At 40.2% G+C, this 15,546-nt stretch overlaps 1 protein-coding gene across 1 annotated transcript in view; it reads right to left on the bottom strand.

Annotated features, from left to right (window-relative positions):
• The window catches only part of ppp2r5b (protein phosphatase 2, regulatory subunit B', beta), a 42,791-nt gene that overhangs the window by 4,780 nt on the left and 22,465 nt on the right, over positions 1-15,546 (bottom strand). Inside the window, exons 7-10 of the mRNA XM_036987186.1 lie at positions 12,602-12,710; positions 503-556; positions 343-393; positions 121-240 (exon numbers count right to left, since the gene is read on the bottom strand). Of these exons, the coding sequence (XP_036843081.1) occupies positions 121-240; positions 343-393; positions 503-556; positions 12,602-12,710 (334 nt within the window). The remainder of the gene's footprint in view (positions 1-120; positions 241-342; positions 394-502; positions 557-12,601; positions 12,711-15,546) is intronic.

Genomic DNA, 15,546 nt, shown 5'->3' with positions numbered 1-15,546 from the left:
CTGGAAGTAAGTGTGTGTGTGTGTGTGTGTGTGTGTGTGTGTGTGTGTGTGTGTGTGTGTGTGTGTGTGTGTGCGTGCGTGCGTGCGTGCGTGCGTGCGTGCGTGCGTGTGTGTGTGTACCTGGAAGTGTGGACTTGAGATGCAGGCAGTGATCTGTTTGAAGAGAGGCTCCTGAACACGGATAAACTGAGACGGCTCAATCACATCCAGTATCTCTTCTATCTCCCCTAGGAACATCACCTAGTACACACACACACACAGGAGAAAAACATGACCTTATACCAAAACAAACCATAAACAGAGACACACCTGAGTACACACACACACACACAGATTTGTCACCTCTTTCTGGGTGCAGGTTTTGGGCCAGTACTTGAGCAGCCCTCGTATGATCTGTACAGGACAGAAACAGGAAGTGAAACAGGAAGTGAAACAGGAAGTGAATAGCCTGTGGCCTGGCAGGTCTAGTGTTTGGTCAGAGATCAGAAATGCAAAGCCTTACGTATTCTGTGACCGTGGCATCTTTCTCCATGAACTGGACCACACAGTATGCCAGCTGTAGAGGGACAAATACAGCAGGTTAACACACACACACACACACACACACACACACACACACACACATACACACACACAGACACACACACACATACAGACACACACACACACACACACACACACACACACACACACACACACACACACACACATACATACACACACACACACACACACACACACACATACATACAGACACACACACACACACACACATACACACACACACACACACACACACACACACACACACACACACATACAGACACACACACACACACATGCAGAGACACACACACACACACACACATTCCGTAGAGTGGGAATACAATAGGATGTAAAACCCTGATCACACCGGATTACAGCACTAAGGATTGGAAAGATACATTTTCCAAATTGGAGGCAGCCTCAAGTGTGTGTGTGTGTTTTGCGGTTGCCCCTCCGCCCAGCCTCGTTGCCGTGGCGAGTGGGCACCGTGGCGACGGAGTGTGTGTGTGTTTACTTCGGAAGGAGTGATGTCACAGCCTGCCCTGAGGGGATCTGACATTTTAGAGTTTATACTCTCTCCCTACCCCCTCTATTTTTATACTGTCTCCCTACCCCCTCTACCTTGATACTGTCTCCCCACCCCCTCTACCTTGATACTGTCTCCCTACCCCCTCTACCTTGATACTGTCTCCCTACCCCCTCTACATTTATACTGTCTCCCCACCCCCTTTACCTTGATACTGTCTCCCTACCCCCTCTACCTTGATACTGTCTCCCCACCCCCTCTACCTTGATACTGTCTCCCTACCCCCTCTACCTTGATACTGTCTCCCTACCCCCTCTACATTTATACTGTCTCCCTACCCCCTCTACCTTGATACTGTCTCCCTACCCCCTCTACATTTATACTGTCTCCCCACCCCCTCTACCTTGATACTGCCTCCCTACCCCCTCTACACTGTCTCCCCACCCCCTCTACACTGTCTCCCTACCCCCTCTACCTTTATACTGTCTCCCCACCCCCTCTACATTTATACCGTCTCTCTCTCTCTCTCTCTCTCTCTCTCTCTCTCTCTCTCTCTCTGTCTCTATCTGTCTCTCTCTGTCTCTCTGTCTCTCTCTGTCTCTCTCTTTCTGCCTCCCTACCCCCTCTACACTGTCTCCCCACCCCCTCTACACTGTCTCCCTACCCCCTCTACCTTGATACTGTCTCCCCACCCCCTCTACCTTTATACTGTCTCCCCACCCCCTCTACCTTGATACTGCCTCCCTACCCCCTCTACACTGTCTCCCCACCCCCTCTACACTGTCTCCCTACCCCCTCTACCTTTATACTGTCTCCCCACCCCCTCTACATTTATACCGTCTCTCTCTCTCTCTCTCTCTCTCTCTCTCTGTCTCTATCTGTCTCTCTGTCTCTCTCTGTCTCTCTCTCTCTGTCTCTCTCTCTGTCTCTTTCTGTCTGTCTCTCTCTCTCTGTCTCTCTCTCTCTGTCTCTCTCTGTCTCTCTCTCTCTCTGTCTCTCTCTCTGTCTCTCTCTCTGTCTCTCTGTCTCTCTCTGTCTCTGTCTCTGTCTCTCTCTCTGTCTCTCTCTCTGTCTCTCTCTCTCACTCTCTCTCTCTCTCTCTCTCTCTCTGTCTCTCTCTCTCTCTGTCTCTCTCCATCTCTCTGCCTTCCTCTCAGTTTCTTTCCCTCTCTCCATCTCTCTTCGTCTTTTTCACTTTTCTTTCTCTCTTCATCCCTAACTTTCTCCATCCATCTCCCTCCCTCCCTCCCTCTCTTTCTCTCTCCATCCCGTCATCCCTTTCTTTCGCCGAGGGGTGGCACAGAGGTAGAGGGTGAAAGGAGCGAGGGATTAATGAGCAAAGCAGGAAAGAATGAGTGATTAAAATGAGACGACAGGAGTTAAACCGTTTAACGTATTAGAGTCAGATTAGTGACAAGCCCAGGGTAAATACACAGTTGGGTTCTGTTGTTAGGTGAGGGATTATGGGTATTGTAGTCTGTTTGGATAGGGTTTAGGAGATTTGACACTACTAATACAATATATTAATAATATACTATATACTATGTAGAGAATGGTGTCCCATTTGAGTGAATGGAGATTGGTAATTGTGCTCTTTCTCTCTCTGTGTGTGTGTTAATAAAAATACATGGATCTGAACAGTGGGCGTCTGATTAAATAAATGTAGGTCAAATAGATGTTTAGATACAAAACACACACACACTTCAACAGAGATGAACACACGCACACACCTCAAGGAAGGGTTCTAATATGACTAGGATGGGTTCTAATATGACTAGGATGGGTTCTAATATGACTAGGATGGGTTCTAATATGACTAGGATGGGTTCTAATGTGACTAGGATGGGTTCTAATATACCTAGGATGGGTTCTAATATGACTAGGATGGATTATAATATACCTAGGACAGGTTCTAATATGACTAGGATGGGTTCTAATATGACTAGGATGGGTTCTAATATACCTAGGATGGGTTCTAATATGACTAGGATGGATTATAATATACCTAGGATGGGTTCCAATATGACTAGGATGGGTTCTAATATACCTAGGATGGGTTCTAATATGACTAGGATGAGTTCTAATATAAACAGGATGTGTTCTAATATGACTAGGATGGGTTCTAATATGACAAGGATGGGTTCTAATATGACTAGAATGGGTTCTAATATACCTAGGATGGGTTCTAATATGACTAGGATGGATTCTAATTTGACTAGGATGGGATCTAATATGACTAGAATGGGTTCTAATATGACTAGGATGGGTTCTAATATAACCAGGATGTGTTCTAATATGACTAGGATGGGTTCTAACATGGCTAGGATGGTTTCTTATATGACTAGGATGGGTTCTATAATGACTAAGATGTGTTCTAATATTACTAGGATGGGTTCTAACATAACTAGGATGGGTTCTAATATGACTAGGATGGGTTCTACTATACATAGGATGGGTTCTAATATGACTAGGGTGGGTTCTAATGTGACTAGGGCGGGTTCAAATATAACTAGGATGAGTTCTAACATAACTAGGATGGGTTCTAATATGACTAGGATGGGTTCTAATATGACTAAGATGGGTTCTAATATAACCAGGATGTGTTCTAATATAACTAGGATGGGTTCTAATACACCTAGGAAGGGTTCTAATATGACTAGGATGGGTTCTAATATGACTAAGATGGGTTCTAATATAACCAGGATGTGTTCTAATATAACTAGGATGGGTTCTAATACACCTAGGAACGGTTCTAATATGACTAGGATGTGTTCTAATATGACGAGGATGGGTTCTAATATGACTAGGATGGATTATAATATACCTAGGATGGATTCTAATATGACTAGGATGGGTTCTAATATACCTAGGATGGGTTCTAATATGACTAGAATGGGTTCTAATATACCTAGGATGGGTTCTAAAATGACTAGGATGGATTATAATATACCTAGGATGGGTTCTAATATGACTAGGATGGGTTCTAATATACCTAGGATGGGTTCTAATATGACTAGGATGGATTATAATATACCTAGGATGGGTTCTAATATGACTAGGATGGGTTCTAATATGACTAGGATGGGTTCTAATATGACTAGGATGGGTTCTAATATACCTAGGATGGGTTCTAATATGACTAGGATGGATTATAATATACATAGGATGGGTTCTAATATGACTAGGATGGGTTCTAATATAACTAGGATGGGTTCTAATATGACTAGGATGGGTTCTACTATACATAGGATGGGTTCTAATATAACTAGGATGGGTTCTAATATGACTAGGGCGGGTTCAAATATAACTAGGATGAGTTCTAACATAACTAGGATGGGTTCTAATATGACTAGGATTGGTTCTAATATGACTAAGATGGGTTCTAATATAACCAGGATGTGTTCTAATATAACTAGGATGGGTTCTAATACACCTAGGAAGGGTTCTAATATGACTAGGATGGTTTCTTATATGACTAGGATGGGTTCTATAATGACTAAGATGTGTTCTAATATAACTAGGATGGGTTCTAACATAACTAGGATGGGTTCTAATATGACTAGGATGGGTTCTACTATACATAGGATGGGTTCTAATATGACTAGGGTGGGTTCTAATGTGACTAGGGCGGGTTCAAATATAACTAGGATGAGTTCTAACATAACTAGGATGGGTTCTAATATGACTAGGATGGGTTCTAATATGACTAAGATGGGTTCTAATATAACCAGGATGTGTTCTAATATAACTAGGATGGGTTCTAATACACCTAGGAAGGGTTCTAATATGACTAGGATGGTTTCTTATATGACTAGGATGGGTTCTATAATGACTAAGATGTGTTCTAATATAACTAGGATGGGTTCTAACATAACTAGGATGGGTTCTAATATGACTAGGATGGGTTCTACTATACATAGGATGGGTTCTAATATGACTAGGGTGGGTTCTAATGTGACTAGGGCGGGTTCAAATATAACTAGGATGAGTTCTAACATAACTAGGATGGGTTCTAATATGACTAGGATGGGTTCTAATATGACTAAGATGGGTTCTAATATAACCAGGATGTGTTCTAATATAACTAGGATGGGTTCTAATACACCTAGGAAGGGTTCTAATATGACTAGGATGGGTTCTAATATGACTAAGATGGGTTCTAATATAACCAGGATGTGTTCTAATATAACTAGGATGGGTTCTAATACACCTAGGAATGGTTCTAATATGACTAGGATGTGTTCTAATATGACGAGGATGGGTTCTAATATGACTAGGATGGATTATAATATACCTAGGATGGATTCTAATATGACTAGGATGGGTTCTAATATACCTAGGATGGGTTCTAATATGACTAGAATGGGTTCTAATATACCTAGGATGGGTTCTAATATGACTAGGATGGATTATAATATACCTAGGATGGGTTCTAATATGACTAGGATGGGTTCTAATATACCTAGGATGGGTTCTAATATGACTAGGATGGATTATAATATACCTAGGATGGGTTCTAATATGACTAGGATGGGTTCTAATATGACTAGGATGGGTTCTAATATGACTAGGATGGGTTCTAATATACCTAGGATGGGTTCTAATATGACTAGGATGGATTATAATATACCTAGGATGGGTTCTAATATGACTAGGATGGGTTCTAATATAACTAGGATGGGTTCTAATATGACTAGGATGGGTTCTACTATACATAGGATGGGTTCTAATATAACTAGGATGGGCTCTAATATGACTAGGGCGGGTTCAAATATAACTAGGATGAGTTCTAACATAACTAGGATGGGTTCTAATATGACTAGGATTGGTTCTAATATGACTAAGATGGGTTCTAATATAACCAGGATGTGTTCTAATATAACTAGGATGGGTTCTAATACACCTAGGAAGGGTTCTAATATGACTAGGATGGGTTCTAATATGACTAAGATGGGTTCTAATATAACTAGGATGGGTTCTAATATACCTAGGATGGGTTCTAAAATGACTAGGATGGATTATAATATACCTAAGATGGGTTCTAATATGACTAGGATGGGTTCTAATATGACTAGGATGGGTTCTAAAATGACTAGGATGGGTTCTAATATACCTAGGATGGGTTCTAATATGACTAAGATGGGTTCTAATATAACCAGGATGTGTTCTAATATAACTAGGATGGGTTCTAATACACCTAGGAATGGTTCTAATATGACTAGGATGTGTTCTAATATGACGAGGATGGGTCCTAATATGACTAGGATGGATTATAATATACCTAGGATGGATTCTAATATGACTAGGATGGGTTCTAATATACCTAGGATGGGTTCTAATATGACTAGAATGGGTTCTAATATACCTAGGATGGGTTCTAATATGACTAGGATGGATTATAATATACCTAGGATGGGTTCTAATATGACTAGGATGGGTTCTAATATACCTAGGATGGGTTCTAATATGAATAGGATGGATTATAATATACCTATGATGGGTTCTAATATGACTAGGATGGGTTCTAATATGACTAGGATGGGTTCTAATATACCTAGGTTGGGTTCTAATATGACTAGGATGGATTATAATATACCTAGGATGGGTTCTAATATGACTAGGATGGGTTCTAATATAACTAGGATGGGTTCTAATATGACTAGGATGAGTTCTACTATACATAGGATGGGTTCTAATATAACTAGGATGGGTTCTAATATGACTAGGGCGGGTTCAAATATAACTAGGATGAGTTCTAACATAACTAGGATGGGTTCTAATATGACTAGGATTGGTTCTAATATGACTAGGATGGATTATAATATACCTAGGATGGGTTCTAATATGACTAGGATGGGTTCTAATATAACTAGGATGGGTTCTAATATGACTAGGATGGGTTCTACTATACATAGGATGGGTTCTAATATAACTAGGATGGGTTCTAATATGACTAGGGCGGGTTCAAATATAACTAGGATGAGTTCTAACATAACTAGGATGGGTTCTAATATGACTAGGATTGGTTCTAATATGACTAAGATGGGTTCTAATATAACCAGGATGTGTTCTAATATAACTAGGATGGGTTCTAATACACATAGGAAGGGTTCTAATATGACTAGGATGGGTTCTAATATGACTAAGATGGGTTCTAATATAACTAGGATGGGTTCTAATATACCTAGGATGGGTTCTAAAATGACTAGGATGGATTATAATATACCTAGGATGGGTTCTAATATGACTAGGATGGGTTCTAATATGACTAGGATGGGTTCTAATATGACTAGGATGGGTTCTAATATACCTAGGATGGGTTCTAATATGACTAAGATGGGTTCTAATATAACCAGGATGTGTTCTAATATAACTAGGATGGGTTCTAATACACCTAGGAAGGGTTCTAATATGACTAGGATGGGTTCTAATATGACTAAGATGGGTTCTAACATAACCAGGATGTGTTCTAATATAACTAGGATGGGTTCTAATACACCTAGGAATGGTTCTAATATGACTAGGATGTGTTCTAATATGACGAGGATGGGTCCTAATATGACTAGGATGGATTATAATATACCTAGGATGGATTCTAATATGACTAGGATGGGTTCTAATATACCTAGGATGGGTTCTAATATGACTAGAATGGGTTCTAATATACCTAGGATGGGTTCTAATATGACTAGGATGGATTATAATATACCTAGGATGGGTTCTAATATGACTAGGATGGGTTCTAATATAACTAGGATGGGTTCTAATATGACTAGGATGAGTTCTACTATACATAGGATGGGTTCTAATATAACTAGGATGGGTTCTAATATGACTAGGGCGGGTTCAAATATAACTAGGATGAGTTCTAACATAACTAGGATGGGTTCTAATATGACTAGGATTGGTTCTAATATGACTAAGATTGGTTCTAATATAACCAGGATGTGTTCTAATATAACTAGGATGGGTTCTAATACACCTAGGAAGGGTTCTAATATGACTAGAATGGGTTCTAATATGACTAAGATGGGTTCTAATATAACTAGGATGGGTTCTAATATACCTAGGATGGGTTCTAAAATGACTAGGATGGATTATAATATACCTAGGATGGGTTCTAATATGACTAGGATGGGTTCTAATATGACTAGGATCGGTTCTAATATGACTAGGATGGGTTCTAATATACCTAGGATGGGTTCTAATATGTATAGGATGGATTATAATATACCTAGGATGGGTTCTAATATTACTAGGATGGGTTCTAATATACCTAGGATGGGTTCTAATATGTATAGGATGGGTTCTAATATACCTAGGATGGGTTCTAATATGACTAGGATGGGTTCTAATATACCTAGGATGGGTTCTAAAATGACTAGGATGGATTATAATATACCTAGGATGGGTTCTAATATGACTAGGATGGGTTCTAATATGACTAGGATGGGTTCTAATATGACTAGGATGGGTTCTAATATACCTAGGATGGGTTCTAATATGTATAGGATGGATTATAATATACCTAGGATGGGTTCTAATATGACTAGGATGGGTTCTAATATAACTAGGATGGGTTCTAATATGACTAGGATGGGTTCTACTATACATAGGATGGGTTCTAATATGACTAGGGTGGGTTCTAATATTACTAGGGCGGGTTCAAATATAACTAGGATGAGTTCTAACATAACTAGGATGGGTTCTAATATGACTAGGATGTGTTCTAATATAACTAGGATGGGTTCTAACATAACTAGGATGGGTTCTAATATGACTAGGATGGGTTCTACTATACATAGGATGGGTTCTAATATGACTAGGGTTGGTTCTAATATGACTAGGGCGGGTTCAAATATAACTAGAATGAGTTCCAACATAACTAGGATGGGTTCTAATATGACTAGGATTTGTTCTAATATGACTAAGATGGGTTCTAATATAACCAGGATGTGTTCTAATATAACTAGGATGGGTTCTAATACACCTAGGAAGGGTTCTAATATGACTAGGATGGGTTCTAATATGACTAAGATGGGTTCTAATATAACTAGGATGGGTTCTAATATGACTAGGATGGGTTCTAATATAAATAGGATGGGTTCTAATATGACTAGGATGGGTTCTAATACGACTAGGATGGGTTCTAATATGACTAGGATGGGTTCTAACATGGCTAGGATGGGTTCTAATATGGCTAAGATGGGTTCTAATATGACTAGGATGGGTTCTAATATGACTAGGGTGGGTTCTAATATGACTAGGATGGGTTCTAATATGACTAAGATGGGTTCTAATATGACTAGGATGGGTTCAAATATGACAAGGATGGGTTTGAATATAACTAGAATGGGTTCTAACATGACTAGCATGGGTAGGATGGGATGGATGGGTTCTAATACGACTAGGATGGGTTCTAATACGACTAGGATGGGTTCTAATATGACTAGGATGGGTTCTAACATGGCTAGGATGGGTTCTAATATGGCTAAGATGGGTTCTAATATGACTAGGATGGGTTCTAATATGACTAGGATTGGTTCAGAAATACCTAGGACAGGTTCTAATATAGCTAGGATGGGTTCTAATATGACTAGGATGCGTTCAAAAACACCTAGGACAGGTTCTAATATGACTAGGATGGGTTCTAATATGACTAGGATGGGTTCTAATATGACTAGGATGGGTTCTAATATACCTAGGATGGGTTCTAATATGACTGGGATTGGTTCAGAAATACCTAGGACAGGTTCTAATATGACTAGGATGGGTTCTAATGTGACTAGGATATGTTCTAATATACCTAGGATGGGTTCTAATATAACTAGGATGGGTTCTAATATGACTACGATGGGATCTAATATGACTAGGATGGGTTCTAATATGACTAGGATGGGTTCTAATATGACTAGGATGGGATCTAATATGACTAGCATGGGTTCTAATATGACTAGGATTGGTTCAGAAATACCTAGGACAGGTTCTAATATAGCTAGGATGGGTTCTAATATGACTAGGATGGGATCTAATATGACTAGCATGGGTTCTAATATACCTAGGATGGGTTCTAATATGACTAGGATTGGTTCAAAAACACCTAGGACAGGTTCTAATATGACTAGGATGGGTTCTAATATGACTAGGATGGGTTCTAATATAACTAGGATGGGTTCTAATATACCTAGGATGGGTTCTAATATACCTAGGATGGGTTCTAATATGACTAGGATGGGTTCTAATATAACTAGGATGGGTTCTAATATGACTAGGATGGGTTCTAAAATAACTAGGATGGGTTCTAGCATAACTACGATGGGTTCTAATATGACTAGGATTGTGCCCTTTGCCTCTGGACAACGAAAGAAAGGTGATCTGAAAGCAATAGAACAGGAGAGAAACAGCATATTGGTGGGTAGCGGTGCTGCTGGTTGAATCATAACCCACAGTTCCCGCGGTTATATCCGATAAATGGCATATGAGGAAGTGCTTTCACAGGCAGCGCGTGACAAAACAACTAGCTGATTATTGAGTTGCGGCTGTCAGTGAAAAACATATTGAATATGTGTGAAGATAATGTCGCTTGAGTATCATTGCAAATTTTGAGACAAGAAGAGTCTGTAAGGGAAGATAGCCTCTCCTCAGAATGCGCTGCGCTGTTTCCCCACCAGTTCCTCTGCATTTGTTGTTTCATGTTTTAATGTACCCTTTGATGTTTTATTTTGATAAATTCTAAATTAGATATGTCACCAGCAGTAAATTTACCGATAATCCCAGTTCTCATTCTCGGAGTGGAAACGCTGTTTGCACAGTTCACAACCTGCTACACTTGTGAGAAACACGTTTCTGATTCATTTCATGACCATCATTTACGAGTTGTCCATTTTTTTCATTGTCTTTTGTTTGGAGTGCTCCATGTGAGCAATGATCGTGGGTCTGGTGTCTGTCTTGTTCGTGGTGAGGGAGCCCACGTCCCGGAGCACGCAGCCTACCTGGGTCTGCTGCATACAAATGTAGGAAAGTGGCCATTTGTGGATGTTTAATTTCTGATTGTGTTAACTCACCATGTCCACCGCTAACAAGCTGAGCTTCTCACTAACTGTTTTCTTCACCTCACACAGGAAGTCAAAAAAGTCTCTCTTTTCTTTACACCCATTGGGAATAACAGCCCAATCGTTCCTCACAGTAGGCCTATTTGAAAAAAATCTTTCCCAACATTCTCCCCCTTAATATAATCACCAAGCCTCGGTGTGAAAGAGCTACATATCACATTCTGATGATCCCATGTATCCAGTGGAAACGTCATAAAATAGCTTTCCTCTTTCCCTTAATTAAGTAAAAATAGCTGTCTGTTCTGACCTCATCCCTGCAGGAAACGTTGAGCGCCAGAATAGGCTAGTTGATGCAATGTTGCAAGGGCGCTAGAGATAGCGCAAGTCAGGACAGATAGAAAGGGAGGCAGACAGGCGGACTAGATAGATTCATGTGATTTGAAATAACTGGATTTTTTTATCGATAGACTATATTTTCTCCTGTTTTAATTTGTTGGGTTTATCGATTTTTACTTAGTGGACAAATAGACGTTATAGGCCAACAGCTGTATTGGCAATCTCTGAGTTCCATGAGCTCGTCTCTACAGCCACCAAGGCATCACGGTATTTCAGTGTGCTCATGTGGCAGAGGCTGATGCTCAGGCATTAGTTTCCTTTCAACTTTTTCGATTTAAAAAAAAATAATCATTTTACTATAGATTTTCATTATTAACCAGGCAACAATGATTTTGAGTAACAAAAAACATCATTATTGAAATTAAACTGCTCCAAAATGTGCATATGAAAAATCACAGCTGGCATGCAGGCTGGTAGAAATGGTCAGATAAACGAAACTCACGCGCTGTCTATGAAGTCTTCATAAAATAATTAACCTTCACATTTCTATGCTGGGATTTTCTAGGAAAGGATGTGCCTCACAATATGAAGTCAAACAATGAACTATGTTTTCAACATGCCTCCAGTGGACATTTTAAAGTGGTCGGGTGACGCATGGCAATTATTGGCTAATGAAAACCCGGACGGTATATACAGATTGAATAGAGCTCAACATGTTTTAAACACAGACACACACACACGTACTGGTGTGGATGGTGTGATGGTGTGACTTGTTCTGGATCTGCAGCCAGTGTAAATGTAGTGTGACTCGAGGCTGCTCTCCAGTGGCCAAGGGTACACATTGCAGTCTCTCTCATATTTTTTTTTTTTTTAATTTTACCTTTATTTAACTAGGCAAGTCAATAAAGAACAAATTCTTATTTTCAATGACGGCCTAGGAACAGCGGGTTAACTGTTTTGTTCAGGGGCAGAATGACAGATTCTGACAGCTCGGGGATTCAATCTTGCAACCTTCTGGTTACTAATCCAACCACGAGGCTACCTGCCGCCCCAGGTAGCCTATTTAACAATTAATACTGGGGAACAGAGAGAGAGAGAGAGAGAGAGAGAGAGAGAGTCTGTCTGTCTGTGCGTGACTGACCTGTGCATGGAAGATGGACAGGGACTTGGCTGTGTGTAGAGGAATCAGGACTCGAACCAGGAACTGCTTGTGTTCCGACTTCAGGGGTAGCGCAAACCCGTTTATAATGCTGTAGAGGGGGGTGAGGGGGGGACAGAGAACGATAGAGAAAGAGAGAGAGAGTATGATTAGAGAGCAGAGTGGGAGACGGGGACGTTTGGGTGGGCAGATGTGGAGAAAAGATGGAGAGAAAGAGAGAGGGGAATGGAAAGAGAGAGGGGGATGAAAAAAGGAGTGAGAGAAAGAAAATAAAAGAGGGGAGAGGTGGAGGAAGAGTGGGAGGAGAAAAAGAGGAGAGGAGGAAAAAGGGATTAAGAAAAAAGTATAATATCTTGTCATCACCATCTCTCTCTCACTCACTCACTCCCTCCTTCCCCCAAAATACTGACTCCCTCCCTCCCTCCCTCCCTCCCTCCCTCCCTCCCTCCCTCCCTCCCTCCCTCCCTCCCTCCCTGTCTGTCTCCCTCCCTCCCTCCCTCCCTCCCTGTCTCCCTCCCTCCCTCCCTCCCTTCCTCCCTCCCTCCCTCCCTCCTTCCCTCCCTCCCTCCCTCCCTCCCTCGCTCCCTCCCTCCCTCCCTCCCTCCCTCCCTCCCTCCCTCCATCCCTCCCTCCCTCCCTGTCTCAGCATGAAGAAACCTTCTGAAATCAAAGGTCTGTCGTGTTGACTTGTTACTAGGGGAGACGGAGTGACAACGTAGTGTGTGTGTGTGTGTGTGTGTGTGTGTGTGTGTGTGTGTGTGTAAGTTAGGTTTATGTGTCAATCAAGTCAGTGCCAAGGAGAAACTAAAACCAAGTTCAGGTACGACGGAATAAATCTTCACCAGGACTGTGGATCTGGAGGGCCTAGAGCACCCAATAGACAATATGTACAGAGGTAAAGATGAACAGATGTACTGATACACCAGATAAAGAGAACACACCTGATGTAAAGATGTAAAGATAAAGAGAACACACCTGATGTAAAGATAAAGAGAACACACCTGATGTAAAGATAAAGAGAACACACCTGATGTAAAGATGTAAAGATAAAGAGAACACACCTGATGTAAAGATAAAGAGAACACACCTGATGTAAAGATGTAAAGAGAACACACCTGATGTAAAGATAAAGAGAACACACCTGATGTAAAGATGTAAAGAGAACAAACCTGATGTAAATATAAAGAGAACACACCTGATGTAAAGATGTAAAGAGAACACACCTGATGTAAATATAAAGAGAACACACCTGATGTAAAGATGTAAAGAGAACAAACCTGATGTAAATATAAAGAGAACACACCTGATGTAAAGATGTAAAGATAACACACCTGATGTAAAGATGTAAAGAGAACACACCTGATGTAAAGATAAAGAGAACACACCTGATGTAAAGATGTAAAGATAAAGAGATCACACCTGATGTGAAGATAAAGAGATCACACCTGATGTAAAGATGTGAAGAGAACACACCTGATGTAAAGATGTAAAGATAAATAGATTACACCTGATGTAAAGATGTGAAGAGAACACACCTGATGTAAAGATAAAGAGATCACACCTGATGTAAAGATGTGAAGAGAACACACCTGATGTAAAGATAAAGAGAACACGCCTGATGTAAAGATGTGAAGAGAACACACCTGATGTAAAGATGTGAAGAGAACACACCTGATGTAAAGATGTGAAGAGAACACACCTGATGTAAAGATAAAGAGAACACACCTGATGTAAAGATAAAGAGATCACACCTGATGTAAAGATGTGAAGAGAACACACCTGATGTATAGATGTAAAGATAAAGAGAACACAACAGATGTAAAGATAAAGAGAACACACCTGATGTAAAGATGTAAAGATAAAGAGAACACACCTGAAGTAAAGATAAAGAGATCACACCTGATGTAAAGATAAAGAGAACACACCTGATGTAAAGATGTAAAGATAAAGAGAACACACCTGAAGTAAAGATGTAAAGATAAAGAGATCACACCTGATGTAAAGATAAAGAGAACACACCTGATGTAAAGATGTAAAGATAAAGAGATCACACCTGATGTAAATATAAAGAGATCACACCTGATGTAAAGATGTAAAGAGAACACACTTGATGTAAAGATAAAGAGAACACACCTGATGTAAAGATGTAAAGAGAACACACCTGATGTAAAGATGTAAAGAGAACACACCTGATGTAAATATAAAGAGAACACACCTGATGTAAAGATGTAAAGAGAACACACCTGATGTAAATATAAAGAGAACACACCTGATGTAAAGATGTAAAGATAACACACCTGATGTAAAGATAAAGAGAACACACCTGATGTAAAGATGTAAAGATAAAGAGATCACACCTGATGTGAAGATAAAGAGATCACACCTGATGTGAAGATAAAGAGATCACACCTGATGTAAAGATGTGAAGAGAACACACCTGATGTAAAGATGTAAAGATAAATAGATTACACCTGATGTAAAGATGTGAAGAGAACACACCTGATGTAAAGATAAAGAGATCACACCTGATGTAAAGATGTGAAGAGAACACACCTGATGTAAAGATAAAGAGAACACGCCTGATGTAAAGATGTGAAGAGAACACACCTGATGTAAAGATGTGAAGAGAACACACCTGATGTAAAGATGTGAAGAGAACACACCTGATGTAAAGATGTGAAGATAACACACCTGATGTAAAGATGTGAAGAGAACACACCTGATGTAAAGATAAAGAGAACACACCTGATGTAAAGATGTGAAGAGAACACACCTGATGTAAAGACGTGAAGAGAACACACCTGATGTAAAGATAAAGAGAACACACCTGATGTAAAGATAAAGAGATCACACCTGATGTAAAGATGTGAAGAGAACACACCTGATGTATAGATGTAAAGATAAAGAGAACACAACAGATGTAAAGA

This window comes from Oncorhynchus mykiss, chromosome 9 (assembly GCF_013265735.2).
Source record: "Oncorhynchus mykiss isolate Arlee chromosome 9, USDA_OmykA_1.1, whole genome shotgun sequence".
NCBI classification, from domain to species: Eukaryota; Metazoa; Chordata; class Actinopteri; order Salmoniformes; family Salmonidae; genus Oncorhynchus; species Oncorhynchus mykiss.
This window is presented reverse-complemented; position numbering and strand designations above follow the sequence as displayed.